This window comes from Tupaia chinensis, unplaced genomic scaffold (genome assembly GCF_000334495.1).
Source record: "Tupaia chinensis unplaced genomic scaffold, TupChi_1.0 Scaffold000673_1, whole genome shotgun sequence".
NCBI lineage: Eukaryota > Metazoa > Chordata > Mammalia > Scandentia > Tupaiidae > Tupaia > Tupaia belangeri.
Genome location: NW_006160196.1, coordinates 582360 through 602879, shown reverse-complemented (window position 1 = coordinate 602879; position 20520 = coordinate 582360). Strand labels below are relative to the sequence as shown.

Here is a 20520-nt window from a genome sequence, read left to right as displayed (position 1 = left end):
GCAGGGGTCTTGGGATCACTCTGAGGTCTTCCTCCCAGGAGTCCTGCCCAAGAGGAACCAACAGACTTCCTGAGCCGCCTTCGAAGATGTCTCCCCTGCCCCCTGGGGCAGGGAGCAGCTCTCCCTGAGTCCCCGCGGCCTTGCTCTCTGCCCCTCCAGCCCTGCTATGATTCAGAGCCTGGTAAGAGAGTTCCCGAGGTCACCTGTGCAACTGTTGGGGCCAGGGGCTTTGACTGCTGAAGCATAGACAGGATACGAAGTAGTTCAGGGGACCAGCACAGTGGTTAAGGCACTAAGACCAGGCAGCGTGAAAATCACGCCTGGCGCGGGTGTGTGCATGCCCAAAATCCGAAGAAGAGAATGGAGAAGAGATTGCAGCATAGCTGTCCCCAGTGGGGGATGGTTTCTCATTTTTCCCCTCTCACTGTATTCCTGTCTCCGTGCGCGTGCCCCATGGCAGAAATCTAAAAAAGAAGAGTCCGGTTCAAGTCCAGTTTAAGGACACAATAAAGTGGAAAGTTCAAGGGTTTTGTCTTCTTTTACTAACATTGTTCATTGGGTCTCAAACCCATTATACAATGGAAATCGTTAGTGCTTAGAAAGTGGTTGGGAGGAATCTTCCGTTCTGGTGTCCCGGAGGCCCATCATTGCCCCTTCTCACCACAGGCCCAGCTACTCCACACTTCTACGCCCTGGTCGCCCAGCGGCTGGAACAGCTAGTCCAAGAGCAACTGAGATCTCCACCCAGCCCAGGTGAGGTGCAGAGGCCCCCTGGAGAAGGACCGGGTAAGAGAGTAGCAGGGCTGCTCCCCCAGCCCAATTCTCTTCTGCCCACAGAGTTACAGGGTCCCCCACCCACAGAGAAGGAAGCCCTGCTGCGAAGACTGGTGGCCTTGCTGGAGGAGGAGGCAGAAGTCATCAACCAGAAGGTGATGGGCCACTGTTCGTCCCTGGAGAAGTTGCAGGTGGTGGGGCACTGTGATCCCAAGTGGGATCTGCATTTCCTTTGGCTGCTCATGGGGAGGAGGTGGGGCAAGACCATCCTTTAAATGAACGGCTTTCATTTATTGGAGGGCGGTGGCCTAAATACAGGGGGTGTGACCATCAATCATGATCTAGGGGCTGGCGGGTGGTATGGTGGTTAAGGCGGCTGGATCCCACATGACTGACTTCATGGTTCTAGTCCCTGACCCATCCTTTCTGGAACTCAAAGTAAGCTTGGCTCTGGTTCGCTGTTTGTGGCCTCAGCTGGGGTTCTAGGCTACTTTCTGGGAGCAGTTTGGTGGAGACCATAGAGTCTGGTTTATGATTGGCTGGAGGGTGGCTTGGAGAGTTAGCTAGACCCGGGCCTAAAGCAGGAAGCCACGCCTCCCAGCCCGCTATTCGATCGCCTGTGATGGATCCTGCCTCTTCCACCACCTCCCACCCCTCCCACCCCCGCAGCTGGCCTCAGACCCTGCTCTTCGCCGGAAGCTCGTCCGTCTGTCTGCTGGTTCTTTCGCTCGCCTCTTGGAGCTGTTCTTCAGCCGGTCCGGCAGCCCTTGCTCCCGACGCTCAAGCCAAACGCTGCTGTGCCCTGGACCCCCGCCGCCATCCCCAGAGCCCCTGGCCCGCCTGGCCCTTGCCATGGAGCTGAGCCGGCGCGTGGCCCGACTGGGGGGCACCCTGGCTGGACTCAGCGTGGAGCATGTGCACAGCTTTGCTCCCTGGATCCAGGCCCAAGGGGGCTGGGTGAGCCACCTCTCCAGGCCTCGCTTAACCCACTTGTCTTGTGATGGAGGGGACTTGTGACGGTGGGACTAATCAGGTTTCCTTCGGGCTTCATTCGTGCAGCTCTTCTGTCCGTGTTCTGTTTGTTGAGCACCTACCTACAGGGGCGCTGCTGCCATGAGTGTAGACGGTATGTCCGCTTTAAGCCGCAGGTATACACTGACAGTTGTATGCTAGTAATTGCCCCGCCTAGGGCTCAGTTTCCTTTCTGTAAAGTGAGGAGAGTGGTAGTACTCCCTCCAAGGATTGTGGTGCGGACTAACGTGGGGCCATCCTGGGAATCACCTGTCACGTGGCCTTTGTCCGTGTGGTTATCTGTCTCCATCCTCCTGGCCGGTGATAGGCACTAAATGCCCCCTCTCCAACCCCACCCCGGCCTTGCGTCCTCGTAGCCTCTGCTAGGCTCCCCTGTCACCACCAGAGAGGTCGACTTGTCCTCATTTAAAATCACAGCTAGGGACTAGACAATGGTGGTAAGACTTGTCACTCTGTGAGAGTGGCCTACGTGGGGAGAGGTTCTGAATTCACATCTAGAGACGCCCCCCCAAGTACACCAGGCACACAAGGGCCCAGGCTCCAGGGCTGGCTGAGGCTGGGGTGCATCACAGCATGAAGACCTTACAGAGGTGCCATCTTTCTACCATGCTATGGAAGAAATAAATAAATCAACTTTAAGAAATAGTAATAAATTGGGACCAGCTGGTAGTGGTGGTTAAGGCAGCAGGGTCTCACATGGATCCCCCACCCTCCCAGTTTGAGCCCAGAAACCAGTGCCTTGATAAACATGTCAGGCAGGGTCAGCAGGTGGTATGTTTAAGGCACTGGACCTGGTTGCTCTCTCTTTCTCTCTAGTAAGTGCATGTGCCCTATAGCAAAATTTAAAAACAGTAACAGTGCGACCAGCAGATGGTGTAATGGCTATGTCGCTGGACTCCCATGTACCCGACCGTGGTTCGAGTCCTAGACCTGGAGGTTTAAGCTCACACCAGGCGTGTGTGCATGTGTGCCCAAGATCCCTAGAGGAGGATAGAGGAGAAGGGATTGTGGTGTGGACGTCCCCACTGGTGGTGATTTCTCGCTTTCTGTCTTTCTGGCGAGCACATGAGCCCTATAGCAAAAACCTCTACAAAAAAATACTAATAGTAAATAAAATTACATCTTTTATTTTTGGAGAGGGTATTTTTTTAGAGCAATTTTTGTTATAGGGCTTGTGGCTCACCAGAGATAGAAAGTGAGAAATCACTCCCTGGGGGGGATAGCCGTTCCACAATCCCTTTTCCTCCATTCTCCTCTCAGGATCTTGGCCTGCATGCACATATGTCAGGCATGAGTTTTCTTTTCTTTTTTTGGGTTTTTTTTTTTTTCATTTTTTTTAACTGTGGCTAAGACAATATTTAGGCCTTGGAAACGCATCAGTAAAAAAATTCAGTGCCTTTCCTGAAGAGGCAGATGGTCTCGTGGGAGAGCCACAATAAACAAACATTACAATGGAAATATGTAGATAGTAAAGAAAAAAAGAAAACAGCAGCATGGAAGTGTTGAGGAAGACTTCAGTGGCAAGAATTTGAACAAGTCATTTTAAAAAGGAGATGAGGAATATCCTGAGAACTTTGCGAGGATTGGCATTTCAAGAAGAAAAAATGAGGATATGAGAAAATAAGACATGAATCACAGAATTATTCAAGGAGATGCAGTTATCTTAGTACTACTTGAAGGGAATGGGAAATAGGGCAAATGGTGATGGTGGCTATAAGACAGGCAATTTGGAAAGTCAGGAGATCAGGAATGTTCTTAGTTTTCAGATAAATTAAATTTGAATTTTAAAATGCTTTTGAGTTGGGGGTGGGAATGACATAGTCATACTTAAATTTTGGAAAGGAATTGTTATCATTAATATGCATGATGCAATACTGAGTTTAGAGGTAGACATTTGTGAGTCACTATCACAAGACCGTGTCCAAGAATGGTAGTACATGTCACTAATAGGTGCATTGCTTCAAATAAAAAAAATATATATATAACCAAAATTAAACATACCCACCATAAATAACTGGATTACTACTGAAAAAGAAGGTATATAAGTGTGAATGTGTCCCAAATTTTTTCTTAATTTGAGTTGAATTGTGTATCTCTGGGTATTTAGTATTGTTATGCTCTCCCCCCCAATCAATAGTTCTTAAAAAAAAAAAGAAAGAAAGAAAGCTACTAATATATATTGTCAAGATGTTCTTTAAAAAAGAAAAAAGAACACATCAGGCACATGTGCATGCATGCCCACAATCCGGAAGAGAGAATATAGAGGAGAAGGGATGCAGCGAGGCCACCCCCCGGGGGGCATTTCTCACTTTCTCCAGTCAGCACTTGCACGCTGTAGCAAATAATAAAACCGAAGGCACGTCCGCACCTCCCGCTCCCCTCAGGCCCTGCACTGCTTTCCTTTTCTAACAGCCGGTAGCCGGGCGCGGGCCTCCCTGTTTTCGTACTTACTTCTGTTCGCGCTCTCTCTCTCTCTCTCTCTCTCTCACTGACCTGCCTTGCTCCTGCCTCATCGCCAGTGCCTGTCTCCGAGTCGGACTGCGCTCCAGCGTGCTGTCCGTGTGACCTTAGCAGCTGGCCCCCTCCCTGGGCACCAGTCTTCTCCTTGGCCCAGTGGGCCCCAACACTCCTACCTGCTTCCTGGGTGCCTGTGGCGTCTCCCTGAGCTCAGGGTGCAGGCCAAGCTCTGGAATGTGACCCCTTCCCAGACTAACAGAGCTGGCTGGGTGTGCTCCAGAGGCAGGGAGCGGGAGAGGGCGAGAGGTGAGATGTGAGCCAGACCACGCAGTGCTTGTGGTCCTCGTGGGAACTCGCACTTCTGACCCTGAGTGAGCCAAGGTCTCTGAGCAGCGGAGGGATGGGAGCTAACCTAGGTGTGAGCGAGTGCCCTCCTGCGGTCACGTGTGGGAGCAAACCACAGGGTGAGAGTCACCGCAGCACCAGAGACCAGGGTGCAGCAGCCTGAGGTAGGGGTGGGGGGATTCCAGACAGACTGGATGGCTGGATGTGGGAGCTGAGTAAGGGCTATCGGCCTGAGCTGCTGCAGGGCTGTGCCCACCTTTCTGGAGAGGAGGAAGATGGGATGGCAGGCCAGAAGGCAGCTTCGGGCAAGTCAGAGGTGATGAGAGATGGTTCAGCTAGGAGTCAATCACCCATCAGCCCTGAAAGCAGATGTGGAAGGGAGACTGGATGTAAGTGTGGAGTTCAGCAAAGAACTTCATTTCTTTGTTAAAAAAAAAAAAAGGACCAGCAGATGGCATAGTGGTTATGTCATTGGACTCCTACATAATCGACCGCAGTTCTAATCCCAGACCCGGTACTTAATACTCACGCTGGGCATGTATGAGTGTGTGCCCAAAACCCCGAGAGGAGAATGGAGGAGAGGGGATTGTAGTGTGGCCATCTCCCCAGGGCTGATGTCTCGCTTTCTGTTTCCGCCTCTATCTCTTTGGCAAGCACACACACCATACAGCAAAAAAACATTCCTGAGCAAAAGAGATATATAGAGAGAGAGCTACAGCACCCCATCCACGTCCTGATGCGTGGCCCAACCCCAGCCTTGGCCGGCTTCAACCACGGGCGTCCCTGTGCCTGGTGTACTCGGGGAGGTCCAGGTGTGAACTGGTCGCCCTCCCATGTGGGGCAACCTCACAGGTGCTGCATCTTACTGCTGTGCTGCCTCCAACCCCGATGGTCTTTTTCCTAAGAATGATGACAGGTTGGGGGCTGGGAGCAGGTGGCGTGGTGGTTAAGGCGCTTGGACACTCCCACAGGGCCGACCACAGTTCAAGTACTAGACCTGGTGACTTGCTTTCTCATCCCCCCCCCCACCACCACTGGTGAGCACACTGAATAAAAATTAAATAATTCTTAAAAAAAAAAAAAAAAGAATGATGAGAGGTAAGTGGGCATTTGTGGGGAACCGGATACCTGGTCAAAGACTTCGGTGATCACATTCAAACCCCACAACCATCTCATGGGGTTCTGCTAGTGTCCTTGTCTTAGGTGAGCTGAGAGGGAAAGTCCCTCGTGCAGGGTGGGGGACACTAAGTCCTGACTTAGTTAAAACCTCAGACCTCTGCCCCTCTCCATCTGGGTCTCTGGGTGTCGGCCCATCCCCCCCATTCCCGGCTTCCCCTGCCTGGCCTCAGTGACCTGGTGCCAGGGTCTTCGCTCACAGGGTCTTCCTCTTCCCCACTAGGAGGGTGTCCTGGCCGTTTCTCCTGTGGACTTGAACTTGCCCCTGGACTGACTTCTGACTCCTCTTCAGAAGCTGCTGCAAGATCGGACCTCACGTTCCTCCCCCACTCGCTCCCCACGTGTTTTCTCAACCTCTTATCCCACTCAGGGCTGTGGGGTGGTGGCTGCCCTACTTGTTTTTGCCAAAAATAAATAAAATGGTTAAAAACTTTTCATATTAAATTGGTTTTTTAAAGGTTTTTGCCATAGGGCATGTATGCTAGCTAGAGAGAGTGAGAGAGAAATCACTCCCAGGGGGATGACCATGCTTCAATCCCTTCTCCATTCTCCTGGGATTTGGGGCACACATGCACATGTGCCCACTGTGATTTTCAAGCCACCGGGTCCAAGACTCGACCCTACCTCAGCCATATGGGAGACAATCACCTTTACTACTATGCCACCTGCTGGCCCCAAAACTTTATATTAAAAACATTAAAGGGCCAGCCAGTGGTATGGTGTATCTCCCATAGCTGACAATGTGTTTTGAGTCCCAGACCTGGTCGCTTAAAAACCATGCAGGACTGGACCTGTAGCTGGTGTGGTGGTTAAGGGTGCCGGACTCCCACATGGCTGACTATAGTTCAAGTCCCGGGCCTGGTGGCTTGCTTTCTCACTTTCTCTCTCTCTCTCTCACTCTGTTCCTCTTTGGTTTAAAATAAATTAAATAAATTAAAAACAAACAAGCAAAAAACCATGCAGGATAAGGCCAGAGGTGGCATGGTGATTAAGGTGTTGGATTTGCACATGACTACCACAGTTCAAGTCCTGCACCTGGTGACTTGAAAGTCAGCCAGCTACGTGTGTATGCATGCCCAAAACCCCAGGAGGAGAACGGAAGAGAAGGGATTGCAGTATGGCCATCCCCCGCAAGGGGTAGTTTCTCACTTGCCCTGTGCTTCTCTCTAGCAGGCACACACACCCTATGGCATATTAACAAAAAGAGAAACTTTAAAAAGTATTGCTTCTTTTTTTATAATATTTATTTAATTTTATTTCATTTATTCATTCATTTATTTTAATTTGTCCAGAGAGAGACACAGAGAGAGAGGGAAAGTGAGAAAGCAAGCTACCAGGTCCAGGACTTGTACTGGGGTCAGCCATGTGGGAGTGTCCAGCACCTTAACCACCACGCCACCTGCTGGTCCCCAAAAGTATTGCTTCTTTTTCTCAAGACCTAAAATTGGGGGCCAGCAGGTGATGTGGAGGTTAATAGCATTGGATTCCCACATGGCCAGCCGCGGTTTGAGTCCCAGACCTGGCAGCTTGCTTTCTCATTTTCCCTCCCCCCGCCCATCTCTGTCACTCTAAAATAAACAAATAAATAAAGGAAAGTATTAAAAGAGATCTAAAATTCTATTTTTAAAAAATTATTATTTGCCTTTATTTATTTTAATTTGAACAGAGAGGGACACAGTGAGAGAAAGAGAGAAAAAGGGAAAGTGAGAAAGCAAGCTGCCAGGTCCAGGACTCAACCGCGGTTGGCCATGTGGGAGTCCAATGCCCTTAACCACCACGTCACCTGCTGGCTCTAAAATTCTATTTTTAAAAAATCTTTTAGGGACCAGCAGGTGGCATGGTGGTTAAGGCACTGGACACTCCCACATGGCCGACCATGGTTCAAGTCCCGGACCTGGTGACTTGCTTTCTCATTTTCTCTCTTTCTCTCTCTGGTCCAATTAAAAATAAGTGAATGAATAAATAAAATTAAATAAATATTTTTAACATTTAATTTTATTTAGTATTATTTTTTAATTTGCTATAGGACACGTGAGCTCACTGGAGAGAGAGGGAGAGACAGTGTGCAAGGAAGCTGGCAGGTCCAGGACCCAAATCATGGTCAGTCATGTGTGGGTCCAGCGCCTTACCCACCAAGCCACCTGCTGGCCCCAAGAACTAGATTTCTAAGGAGCGGAGATTTACAAATCTCCGAGGTTTGTAAGTTCGGGAAAGATCCTGTTTGTTCATTCTAGAATTATGTGAGCACCTACAAGAGCCTTGGACTCGCCTGGACACGTGGTGTCTTTGAGGACTTGGGTGATTGTAGTGAGTTACATGTTCTCCTATTGCATGGTTTGGTTGTTCCACCTACCTCTATTTTCTAATTTCTCTCTATTTATTTATTTTGGAGAGTTTTTTTTGCTATAGGGCGCGTGCGCTTGCCAGACGGACAGAGAGAGACAGAGAGACAGAAAGCAAGAAATCACCCCCCAGGGGGGACGGTCATGCTGCAATCCCTTCTCCTCCGTTCTCCTCTCAGGATCTTGGGCACACACGCACACACGTCTGGCGTGAGTTTCAAGCCACCGGGTTTGGGACGTGAACCGCGGTCGACTATGTGGGAGTCCAGCGACATAGCCATTATGCTAACTGCTGGTTCCCTCTCTCTTTATTTTCAGCGTGAATCATAGCTCCCAGCTCTGAATTGACTTTCTGAAACCCACAAAAGCCCTAACGGGGATCTGTGAGCTTGCAGAGGCAGACTATAGTCAGAAAAGAACCAAAACAAAACCTTCCTTCGTTTTCCTTCCCTTTTTTCTTTCTTTTTTTTTTTTAAAGAATTATTTTATTTAACTTTATTTATTATTATTATCATTGTTACTTTCCAGTTTGATCAGAGACAGAGAGAGAGTGAGGAAGTGAGAAAGCAAGCCACCAGGTCCGAGACTTGAACCATGGTTGGCCATGTGGGAGTCCAGCACCCTCAACCACCACGCCACTTGCCAGCCCCTTCCCTTTTTTCTTTCTTTTCTTTCCTTCCTTCCTCCTTCCCTCTCTCCCTCCCTCTCTCTCTCTCTTTTGTTCTTTTTCATTCCTGCCATAGAGGGCTTTCCTTCACCAGAGACAGAAAGAGGGAAGGTGAGAAATCACCTTGCTTTCTCATTTTCCCTCCCCCTGCCCCTCTCTGTCACTCTAAAATAGGCAAATAAATAAAATTAAATGAAAGTATTAAAAGAGATCTAAAATTCCACCCAGGGAGGATGGCCATGTTGCAATCCCTTCTCCCCTACTCTCCTGTCAGGATTTTGGGCACACACACACATGTGCACTGTGGGAGTCCAGCACCTTAACTACTGCTCCACCTGTTGACCCTGCTGGCATGATTTTATTTTTAGAGAAATTTTTGCTATAGGGCATGTGTGTTCACTACAGGCAGGACAGAAAGTGAGGAGTCACTCCCTAGGGTGGATGGCCACACCACAATCCCTTCTCCATCCCTTTCTTTCTTTTTTTTTGAGAGGTTTTTAGCTACAGGGCGCGTGCACTTGCCAGCCAGACAGAGAGAGACAGAGAGACAGAAAGCAGGAAATCACCCCCCGGGGGGATGGCCATGCCGAATCCCTACTCCTTCATTCTCCTCTCGGGATCTTGGGTACGCACACACATGTGCTCAGCGTGAGTTTTAAGCCACCGGGTCCGGGACTTGAACCGCGGTTGACTACATGGGAGTCCAGCGACATAGCCATTACGCTAACTGCTGGTCCCTTCTTCTTCTTCTTTTTTTTTTTTTTTTTTGAGAGAGATTTTTCACTATAGGGCATGTGTACTTGCCGGAGAGACAGAAAGGAAGAAATCACCCCCAGGGGGATGGCTATGCCGCAATCTCTTCTACATTCTCCTCTCGGGTTCTTGGGCACACATGCATGCACACTCGGTGTGAGTTTTAAGCCGCTGGGTCTGGCACTCAAACTGAGGTGACTATGTGGGAGCCCAGTGACGTAATCATTATACCATCTGCTGGTCCCCAGCATGATTTTTTTTTTTTAGCGATTATTTTTTTAAATGGCCAACTTATTTTTTAAACATTTTATTAGTTTTAATTATTTATTTAACTTTATTTATTCATTCATTCATTTTTATTTTGACCAGAGAGACACACACACATAGAGAGAGAGAAGGTGAGAAAGCAAGCTACCAGGTCCAGGGCTCGAACAGTGGTCAGCCATGTGGGAGCATCCAGCACCTTAACCACCATACCACCCGCTGGTCTCATTAGCGATTTTTGCTATAGCGCGCATTTGCTTGCCGGAGAGACAGAGACAGGAAGCGAGAAATCACCTCCCAGGAGGATGGCCATGCTGCTGCAATCCCTACTCCTTCGTTCTCCTCTCTTGGGATCCTGGGCACGCACACACACGTGCCCTGTGTGAGGTTTAAGCCACTGCATCCGGACTCGAACCGCAGTCGACTCTGTAGGAGTCTAGTGATGTAACCGTTACTCCATCTGCTGGTCCCCTGGCATGATTCTTAAGCTGCTGGGTTCAGGATTTAACCACCAAGCCAGCCACATGTGATCCAGCATTTTAATTCCCACGCCACCTGCTGACCCCAGCTAACTGTATTGGTGGTCCTGGAGCCTTTGGCTCATCCAGAAGGCAGTCCCCACCCTCTTTGCTGGGCGGCACCATCACTGCCTTGTTTTTCTCCTCCTGCTCCTCTGGAGCCTTTTTTGCTGGTTACTCCCCAAGTGCCTATAGACTGACAGTTTGTCGCCTTTTTAGGGCCATTTCTCCTTCACAGAAGAACAACAAATGCGTAAAATGACATGGATAGGGTTACAAAGGGAGTCACTCACAGCCGGTGGTCCTCACTACTGGTGGGGCGGGCTGCAAGGAGCTGCCTGCTCCTGTTCATTCCCAGTTGATGCGCTTATTCAGTGCCCATACTGCAAGTAAATTTCCTTCTCTAGGTCCATTTAGTGCCAATTTTTCAAATTATTGTGCTTTTTTTGGTCATCTCAGTTTCCTTTCCTTTCTTTTCTTTTCTTTCTTTCTTTTTTTTTTTTTTTTTTGAGACGTTTTCAATGGCCACAGCGCACACTCCCCAGAAAGACAGAGAGAGATGGAGATGGAAAGCGAGAAATCACCCCTCAGTGGGGATGGCCACTCCACAATCCCTTCTCCATTCTCCTCTTGGAATCTTGAGTACGCGCACACACACAAGTCCAGCGTGAGTTTAAGCCACCAGGTCTGGGACTTGAACTGCGGTCGACTACAACTACATAGCAGTTCAGTGATATAGCCATTAAGCCAATGGCTGGTCCCAGTTTGTTGTTGTTGTTTGTTTGTTTTGTAGTAGTTGCCAGAGGGCATGTGGCTTGCAGGATACAGCAGGAGCCAGCACTCCCCTGGTGGGGTGTGGCCACACCACAGTCCTTTCTCCGTCTCCCCATCCTTTCAAGATTTGGGGCACGCAGGGACACACTCCTGGTTGTACTTGAAGTTGTTAGGGCCAGGATTCCAACCACTGTCAGCTAGGTGAGATTTGGCATCCTTACCCACTAGGCCACAGGGCCAGCCCAGTGTCCCTGCTTACGTGGCGTTTGCCACTCCTAGGTAGAGGATCTGAAGTCAGCACCCCGAGAAGTGAGGGAGGGGCTGCACAGTGGGACAAAGGCATGGGAGCGAGTGGTGGTCCCCGGACTGGGAGGGGATGGTGTAGCAGCCAGGATTGGGAGTGGGTGGGTGTGAGACCCTGTGAGGCCAAGGAGGGGATGGACACCTGGCAAACGCCTGGCTGAGGCGCTGAGACTGAGGCTGTCCCGGGCCTGGCCTGCGGGGAGGGGTGGGTCCCGGCGGGGACACCTGGCGGCTGTGAGGCAGCGGAGGAGTTTGGGATCGCAGTCCATGATGGAGGGGACAGTCCAGCCATGTCAGGGGCAAAAAGGTCGTGGCCAAGGACTGACAGGCGGTGGGAGGGAGGGGCCCAGTGGTCCGGCCCGGTGACTGGAGAGGTGAGGTGGCTTTCCCGATCTGGGGACCTGAGAAGAGCGGCGGTGCGGGAGACCCACAGCCAGTGTCGTGTTGGGTGTGATGGGCCTCGGTGACAGAGTGGAGAGGTGCGTAGAGAGGTCATACTGGAAATCGGAGGACAGCCTGTTCCGAGGCCACAGACAATAGAGCGGGCGCGTTCGGGGATCGGAGGGAAGTTGGAACTGAGGACAGTGGTGCGACAGGGGGCGGGAGAGGCGGGCTCCACGAATTCGGCCCTTTCCATCATCTTCACTCCGCCGGTAACTTTCCTGCAGACGGAGGAAAGCTCCTGGAGCAGCGGCTTCTAGACCGTGGGCTGACAGAGGTGGAGGAACGGGCCAGACAAAGGGAGGTGGGCGTTCCGGCCAGGGGAGGGCCTCGGCCAAGGCCAAGTGACTGGAGAAGGGCTGTCGGGTTATTAACCTTGGAGCGGTTAAGGAGAGGGCCGGGAGGTAAACGCATTGGTGTCTGACCGCTGTCCCTGACTTGTGTCGGGCTCCGAGACAAGCCCCCTCTCTCTGGGGCTCTCACTGCTTCCGTTTTTCCCCTGGTAAATGGACACTGGAGCCCTTGTTCCTCCCGGACACCCCTCGGGCTGGGAGACTCCATCGAGTGGACGAAGGATGACAGTGCCTTTGAGCCAATCGCTGGCGCCTGAGGCCCGCCGTTGTCCCTCTCCGTGGGCCAATAGCCGTGCTCTTCTCTAGTCCAAGTAGCTTAGCGAGACCAGGCCAAAGGCCTCTGACAGCACCATTTGGAAAAACCAATAGCAGCGATTAAGAGGCGGGTGGTTTTGATGATAGACACCTCTGTTTCAAGACGTCCGCTGAGCGCGGGGCCCGCCGGGAAGCTTTGAGGCGGTGCCAGGAGAAAGAGGCGGGAGATCCATGTCGATTTTGCCCAATCACTACTCACGCTCTGTGAGATAGACGGGCAGTTTTCCCCATCCCGGTCGAGTTGAGGGGGCGGGTCCCTAAACGACAGACTGGGAGGGCACTGACGTTTGATGGGCGTCTTTTCTACCCAACTGCTAGGAGCTATTTTCAGACGTGCCGCCTCCGTTGCCAATGAGATCTTCTGGCGGGGTCGCGATGGGCGGGTCGTGGACCCTCCGGTATAAGGCGGTCCCGGAGGAGTGAGGAGAAGGGGGGTCTCGGCGGCCAGAGGAGGAGTAGGTGCGGGTGAAGATGGCGGCAGCCGAGGCCGCGAACTGCATCATGGAGGGGAGCGCCTGGAGCGCCGCGGTGAGCGCCTGGAGCGCCGCCGGGGGTGGGGTGCGACTTGGGGGTCGGTGTTTTATGCCTCCGTCGTGGGAAAGCGGCTCCGAGTCGGCAAGTCGGGGCTGAAGGCCCCCAGCCGCACGAACGGGACGCCGCATGCTCCGGATCTGGGGATATTGTTTGAGGTGGGGGTTCCCTAGCCTTCGGGGCCTCAGGTGCTCGGTGGAGACGTGAGTCTCATTCCCCCCTCCCACGTGGAGGAGGGCCGGGGGCTCTTCCGGCCGGGCCCCCACGTGGCCGCGGCACGGTGGGTGGGGAGGGGGTGTGCCGAGGCCTGTAGCCCAGCGGGCTCCACGTGCGGGACAAAGGCCCCGCCCCCGGTCCGGGGAGGGGCGCCCGGAGACACGGGAAGGAGGCTCCGACCCTTCCTCTGAGGCCCCCAACCCTACTTCCTGGGCTGGGATACATCTTGGGGTGCAGTCTCCCTGGGGCTCTCCCGATGTGAGCAGCCTCTTGGGAGGAACAGTGCTTGTCGCTCTTCTACAGTCCTTTACCCGGTTCTGAGGGCATTGCTGGGACATCGATCCCGGTTTCGTGCACCTTCGCTTTGGGATTGGAGGAGGAGGAAGAATTGGGCCCCCACTTTCTCCTCCCTTTCCTGTTTCTGATTCTCCTCCTCCCGGGGCGTTAGAAGCTGGGGGATGGGGCTTGCCCCTGTGACCTCCCTCCGGATGGTGGTGGGGCATCCAAACAGAGAGATCCTTCCCGATAAGGCTCTGTGCACCCCCTTGTGGCCGTTTCTGGGCGTGTAGGAGGGACATCTTTTTCATGGGGCGTGTCCCAAAGCCCACCTCCCCGCTGGAGCCCTCCCAGTTGTGGGGGGTGCATGTCTGCCGGGAAGGAGTTGTGATGGGAAATACCGAGGCTGTGAGCCCACACTCCATTTGTGAGAGTTGGAGACCCCTCCCCTTCCCAAAGCCCTGTGCAGGGGTCCCGACCCCCAGTGCCGGTGGTAGTGGCGGTTTCCAGGAGGTTTGGTTCCTGTGCGCCGTGCGGGGGATGCTCTAGACTTGCTTCAAGGCCTGTTGAGCTGGGGTTGTCTGGTGCTGATGACAGTGGTGTTGAGAGCAATGGGCCGCGTGGGTGGCTCCGTGGATTAGGACAGTGGGGGTCTTGGAGTCCCCCGACTGTGGCTTGGCCTTTTCTTGGAGCCTGGGAAGACTGGCATCTGGAGGAGGTGGAATCTGATGGGGCCTCAGCCTTTTGTCCGTTACTTGCAGCACTTTCTGGTGGGGGAGGCCAGCTCCGCAGCTATGGGCAACAGCTCCCAGTGGCAACTCCAGTGGCCACCCGCCCCACAGCCCTCTTGGCCCTCCTAGCTGGTGGCTGTATAGGTTGAGGACATGCCTTCCTTGGTTCCACACCTGGGCCCTTCGGGGCCTGGGCCTGTATCTGCATGGGAGAGCAGGGCTGTGATTGCCCCAGCTCCATTCTGGAGCCCTCTGTTCCTAAGAGAGTCCAGGCACTGGCCGCCGTCCTCTGGCCCTGCCTTCCCAGGTGGAGGGCAATGAGGGAGGAGACTGGTTTCAGCTCTTTTTGTTCTGGGCTTCCTGAGCCCAAAGCAAGGGTTTAGGCCCGGGGTCCTGTGTGGTGGGGGTGCCTGTGTGCCAGCACTTTTCTGGAATCCTCTCAGACAAGAGACTGGCTCAACCAGGTGGCAGGTGCCCAGCTGCATACCCTGCAGCCCCCCTCCCTCCAGCTATTCGTGGCACCCCGGGTTGGGGGTGTGTGTCAGGAAGTGTCACCTAATCTGGGGGGATTAGGTGATGAGGGGGAGCGACAGCTGGTGGTGCCTGTGTGCCCCGCGGGTGCCAGTTCCTCCGGCCTGGATGGGGGAGGTGTGTGTGGTCAGCTGCCTGGCCAGAGAGGGGCAACAAGAGGGTGGCCGCCATCTCTCCAGCCACAGGCGGGGGAGGAGAGCCCCACAGCTGGGATAGGAGACCCCTCCCCCACCCCACCCCTTTCCTCTACAGCCTGGTCACATTACTTGCCCATCTGCTCCCCCCACCAAGGCAAAGGCAAAGGGCAGGGAAGCCACCTGGTCCCAGCCTGCTCCATCCAGCCCGGCCCTCCCTTCTCCAGCCACTCCCGGTAGCTAATCCTTTCTCCGTTACTCTCTCCTAGAATTTTGTAGCCACCTTGGCTAATGGGATGAGCCTCCAGCCGCCTCTTGAAGAAGTAAATATCCTTTTGTGAGACCCCCACCCCCCACCTCCACAGAAACCTCTCCCCATGCAGCTGGCCCTCGAGAGGTCTGACCACCATCCCCCTTGCTTCCAGTGTACTCCATGCGGCCCACACACTTAGTCCAAGCCCCTCCAGGCTCACGGCCCCCTCCCGGCCCGCCCCATTGCAGCTGCTTCCTTAACTCCATCTCCAGCCCCCTGTGCCCTCCTTGTGCCTGCCCCAGTTCTGCCTTGCCCTCCCCTCCCCAGCTGTGGGCTGAGCTAGAGACGGGGGCAGAGAGACTGGAGAGATGGTAGGCGTGGCTGAGGTATCTGGTGCTGCCCTGGATGGTGCTCTGGGGGGGACCTGGAATCGGAAAGTGGGTTTTTGGGGCTCCTGGGGAGACAAGATGGCAGGCGGGGGCTGTAAGTTTACCGTGGTATGATTTTGGGGGTGCCGTACTCCTCTACAGGGGAGAGTAGAGACCTGTTTACAAGGCTGTGGGGAGCCCCCAGATTTGACCCGTGCCCCCATCCCCCCTCCCAGGTCTCCTGTGGTCAGGCAGAAAGTAATGAGAAGCCCAATGCCGAGGACATGACCTCCAAAGATTACTACTTTGACTCCTACGCCCACTTTGGCATCCATGAGGTGAGTGTGGACGCCGCGGATCCTGTGGGGTTAAATGTTGAGAAGGGGTGGATGGTAATTTCCCGCACATGCTCACTGCCTCCTGGCAGCGGGCCGCCTTGCTACCCTTTTCTGTGGCTTCAAGGCTCACATCCCAGGGTCTCCTCGCCCAGCCGTTGCCTTGGAGACCGAGGTTAGCCTGGCTCTCCGCAGGACCGCTCTAGGGAGGCTGGAGGCGGGAGGCGGGTGGGAGCACGCATGCGTGCCTGAGACCTCAGCTTGAGGTCAGAGCCTCCTGGTCTCTGCCGCCCTCTAGTGACGGGCAGTGGCACTGCGTCCCACCTGCTCAGGCACTGATAGCTTCTGGACCCATCTGGACAGAAGCCGAGGTCCCAGAATCTGGCTGAAGGAGCTTCTTCTTTGTTCTTCCTTTTTTTTTTTTTTCCTTTTTGGCTAGGCTTTTTTTATCCCTTATAGTCAGGGGACTCTTGTACTTAACGGGAGGATGGAAGGAGAAGGGAAAGCATCCCCTCCAGTGGGACAGTCACTGCACGAACCCTTTTCTTCCGTTTCCCCATCCTCTGGGGATTTGGGGAATGCATGCACATACACCAGCATATTTTTCAACCAGCCAGGCCTAGGATTCAGGCTGTGGTTGGCCATGTGAGATCTGACTCCCTATACTGTGGGTTACGGGGCTGGCCCATGCCGAGGCCTTTTGTAACATGGTAAGGGGCAGACAGGTAGTGTAGTGGTTGTGGCCCTGGACTCCCTCGTGGCGGACCACGTTTTGATCTCAGACCCAGCAACTTCAAACACAGGTACCTGTGTGTGGGTGGCCGAAATCTTGACAGGAGAATTGGGGAGAAGGGATTGTGGCATGTCCATTCCCCCTGGGTGGACATTTCTCACTTTTCTCTCATGAACTCTGTGCATGTGTGTCTCCAGTGAGCGCATGTGCCCTATACCAAAAATCTCTTCAAAAAAGGAAGGAAAATCGTGATAAAATTTACATAACATAGGGGCCAGCAGGTGCCATAGTGGTTAAGGCACTGGACTCCCACATGGCCGACCGCAGCTTGAGTCCTGGACCTGGAGACTTGAGGCTCAGGGCAGGAGAGAGCATATACATGTGTGACCAAAATCCCAGGAGGGAATTGAAGAGATTGCAGGGTGCCCAAACCCTGGGGTGTGATTTCTCACTTTCTCTCTGGCGAGTGCATGCACCCTATCCGAAACGAAAAGAAGGGTAAATTATATAACATAACGACACCATATTTTCCATGTACAGTTCAGTGACTTTATGTTACTGGTGACTTTATTTTTATAGTTTTTGCTATAGGGTGCATACTCTTGCCAGAGAGCATGAAAGTGGGAAATCAGTTTGACCAGAGGGAGGCAGAGAGAGAGAGCTAGGAAGAAAGCAAGCTGCCAGGTCTGGGACCTGAACTGCGGTCAGCCATGTGGGAGTCCAATGCCTTAACCACCACGCCACCTGCCAGCCCCCTACTGATGACTTTTTTTTTTTTTTTTAAGGTTTATTTTATTTAGCTTTGTTTGCTTGTTTTTAAATTTGACCAGAGAGGGACAGTGTGAGAGAGAGAGAGAGAGAGAAAGCAAACCACAAGTTCTGGGACTCAAACCATGGTCGGCCATGTGAGAGTCCAGTGCCCTTAACCACCACTCTACCTGTCAGCCTCTTGACTTTTTTTTTTTTTAATAATTATTTCATTTTATTCGTTCATTTATTTAAATTTGATGCGAGGGAGGGAGCGCGCACGTGCGTGTGCAAACCACCAGGTCTGGGACTCGACCCACGGTCAGCCATGTGGGAGTGTCCAATGCCTTAACCACCACGCCACCTGCTGAGTCTTAGGTGGCCCTGGTAGCATTCGGTTAAGATGGAGTCTTCACTCTCTAGGTCTTCTAGGCTGCTTTTACAAGTAGGGAAACAGAGGCATTGAAAGGGAAGTGGTTAGTTCCAAGGGCACTAAGCAGTGGGAGGACTGAGCTCTGGCCCCCCAAAATGTCAGTGTGGTGGAGGCCAAGCCTCCTGGTCTCCAGCTGGAGACGCGGACCCCCCACAGCATCTGTGTCCCCTCCCAGGAAATGCTGAAGGACGAGGTGCGCACCCTCACGTACCGCAACTCCATGTTTCACAACCGGCACCTCTTCAAGGACAAGGTGGTGCTGGACGTGGGCTCGGGGACAGGGATCCTTTGCATGTTCGCTGCGAAGGCCGGGGCCCGCAAGGTCATTGGGGTGAGTCTTCTGGGTAGCCGGCAGGCCTGGGCTTGGGGGTGGCAGGGGAGCCCAGTGGGGCTCAGGAGTTGGATGGAGGGGGATGGGTGCTGAGGACAGGCCCGGGGTCTCACCTTCCCTTCTTCCTGGGCCCTCAGATCGAGTGTTCCAGTATCTCTGATTATGCGGTGAAGATCGTCAAAGCCAACAAGTTAGACCACGGTGAGCCCAGGACGAGAATGGGTTTATGGGGCTGGAGTGGGTAGTTCCCAGCTTCCCCAGGCCCTCGGCCGAGGAAGGGGGCCGCTGGTGGGCCGTGGCTTCAGCCCTTCCTCCCGCGTGGTCTCCCAGACAGCCGGCCGCCTTCCAGCTCAGCGTCAAAATTGCAAGCTCAGCACCTCAGTGTTGGAGTTAGGGCCACGCGCACCCGCTGGTTTCTTGAATGAGTAGCAGTCACGTGGTTGACTGCTGAGGGCCAGGGTGAGCAGACTCCTCCCTCCATTTGAGAGTCACCCACATCCCCTTCCAGAGAGTCCACGCCTCTAAGCTCGTGGGCCTGGGAGGGTCTCGGGCTCACTGAACGATGTTTCCTGCGTACTCCTGCCTTTGCTTCATTCACCAGCGGATCGTGTAGTTCGGGTTGGGGTGTCAAGACTCCACGTGCACAGCCCCGACCTTCCTTAGAGGTCACTTTCTCCTGCCACGGGGAGAGACAGGCAGTCTCAGCACCACGGCCCACCCCTGACTCAGTCCAGATCATGAGTGTGCACACAACTGATGTGTACACGGGGGCCTGAGGATGGGGACCCGCGACCGTCACAGAGGTCGTGTTAATGCTGGGTCACTGCGCTGGCCCCACACCTCAGCTGCTTGAACCAGTTTCCTGCTGGTGGGCATTTAAACTGCTGCTGAGCGGGTCACCCTGCTCCCCCGGGGGGCATTTTGAGTGTACCTGTCTGCAGTTGGTTTACAGAAGCACAGGGGTCAGCCCTGAGTGAGCGCGGTGGAGACACCTGGGCATGGGGAGGGGACGTGGGGCACTGTGGGCATTCCACACGTGGCCTCAAGTAACATGCTGTCCAGAAGAATGAACCCGCAGCCACCATCACAGCTGTATTCTCTCCATGGAAGCTGCAGTATCATCCGGTGTGACTCCCCTGTGCATCTCTGATAGCGAAGGCCGTTGGGAAACTCGACCGTGCTGTTACTTAGTGCATCAGACCCAGCTATCCCCCCAGACACCCCACATAACGTTCCTGCCCTGCCTTAACGGTGTCCAGTGCTGTGTGGCTTCAGCTTGCTGCTTTTCTTTTCTTTTTTTTAAAGTGTTTTTTAACTTATTTTCTCTATGAGAGAGAAACAGGAGAGGGACCAGCAGAGGGCATAATGGTTACATCGCTGGACTCCCACAAAGTTGACTGCAGTTTGAGTCCCAGACCCAGCAGCTTAAAACTCATGCCAGGCGCATGTGCACGTGTGCCCAGAATCCTGAGGAGAACGGAGGAGAAGGGATTGCGGCATGGCCATCCCCCCCGGGAGTGGTTTCTCACTTTCTGTTTCTCTGGCCAAGTGCACATGCCCGGTAGCAAAAAATCTGAGAAATAAAACAAAAGAGGGTCAGGAGACAGCACCCTCAACGGGGTAGTGACACTGCAGTCCCCCAGCCTCAGTCGGCCCTGGATGCCGGGCACGTGCCTAGCATGCTCAGGGATGTGTCTGGACCAACCTGGAACCTTCCCACGGGGGTCAGCCTTACAAGGTGTGCTGCTGACCCCCTGCCATACCTGGTCCCTGCACCGGGCTGTTGGGTGTGCAAATCCAGCCTCTAAGCCCTTGGTTTCAAGGGCAAGGACCACCCTGACTGGAGTGCCTTGGCACTGACACCCCGGGGCGAGGGTGGCCCTCCTGGGGCTGACGGGCACTGCCTGGCCTGCCCGCAGTGGTGACCATCATCAAGGGGAAGGTGGAGGAGGTGGAGCTGCCGGTGGAGAAGGTGGACATCATCATCAGCGAGTGGATGGGCTACTGCCTCTTCTACGAGTCCATGCTCAACACCGTGCTCTACGCCCGCGACAAGTGGCTGGTGAGGCCGCGGGGCGGCTGGGGGGCAGCAGGAGTGCAGTTGGAGGTGGGTGGTGGGTTGTGGGTCATGTAGGCCGTGAGACGTGCTGGGGCTCCCTGAGAACTCAGACACGCTCTGCCCGGGTAGGGGGGTGGCCGGGCCCCTAGGGGAGACCAGGCTGGGCAGAAGGGAGCAGCAGCAGGAGTGCAGTTGGAGGTGGGTGGTGGGTTGTGGGTCATGTAGGCCGTGAGACGTGCTGGGGCTCCCTGAGAACTCAGACACGCTCTGCCCGGGTAGGGGGGTGGCCGGGCCCCTAGGGGAGACCAGGCTGGGCAGAAGGGAGCAG

At 53.8% G+C, this 20520-nt stretch overlaps 2 protein-coding genes across 6 annotated transcripts in view; both read left to right on the top strand.

Annotated features, from left to right (window-relative positions):
- Positions 1-6221, top strand: part of BCL2L12 (BCL2 like 12) — an 8320-nt gene extending 2099 nt beyond the window's left edge. For all 3 annotated transcript variants that reach the window (XM_014592296.2, XM_014592295.2, XM_006160135.3), the window contains 5 exons: positions 39-181; positions 667-753; positions 838-929; positions 1444-1731; positions 6008-6221. In XM_014592296.2, the coding sequence (XP_014447782.1) occupies positions 39-181; positions 667-753; positions 838-929; positions 1444-1731; positions 6008-6058 (661 nt within the window). In that variant the 3' untranslated portion in view covers positions 6059-6221. The remainder of the gene's footprint in view (positions 1-38; positions 182-666; positions 754-837; positions 930-1443; positions 1732-6007) is intronic.
- A 6602-nt stretch (positions 6222-12823) lies between these two features.
- The window catches only part of PRMT1 (protein arginine methyltransferase 1), a gene marked incomplete in the record, with an annotated part of 10402 nt that continues 2705 nt past the window's right edge, over positions 12824-20520 (top strand). Inside the window, 6 exon segments of one of the 3 annotated variants that reach the window (XM_014592304.2) lie at positions 12824-13021; positions 15203-15256; positions 15791-15892; positions 17978-18133; positions 18271-18334; positions 20053-20195. In XM_014592304.2, the coding sequence (XP_014447790.1) occupies positions 12986-13021; positions 15203-15256; positions 15791-15892; positions 17978-18133; positions 18271-18334; positions 20053-20195 (555 nt within the window). 3 annotated transcript variants of the gene reach the window in all.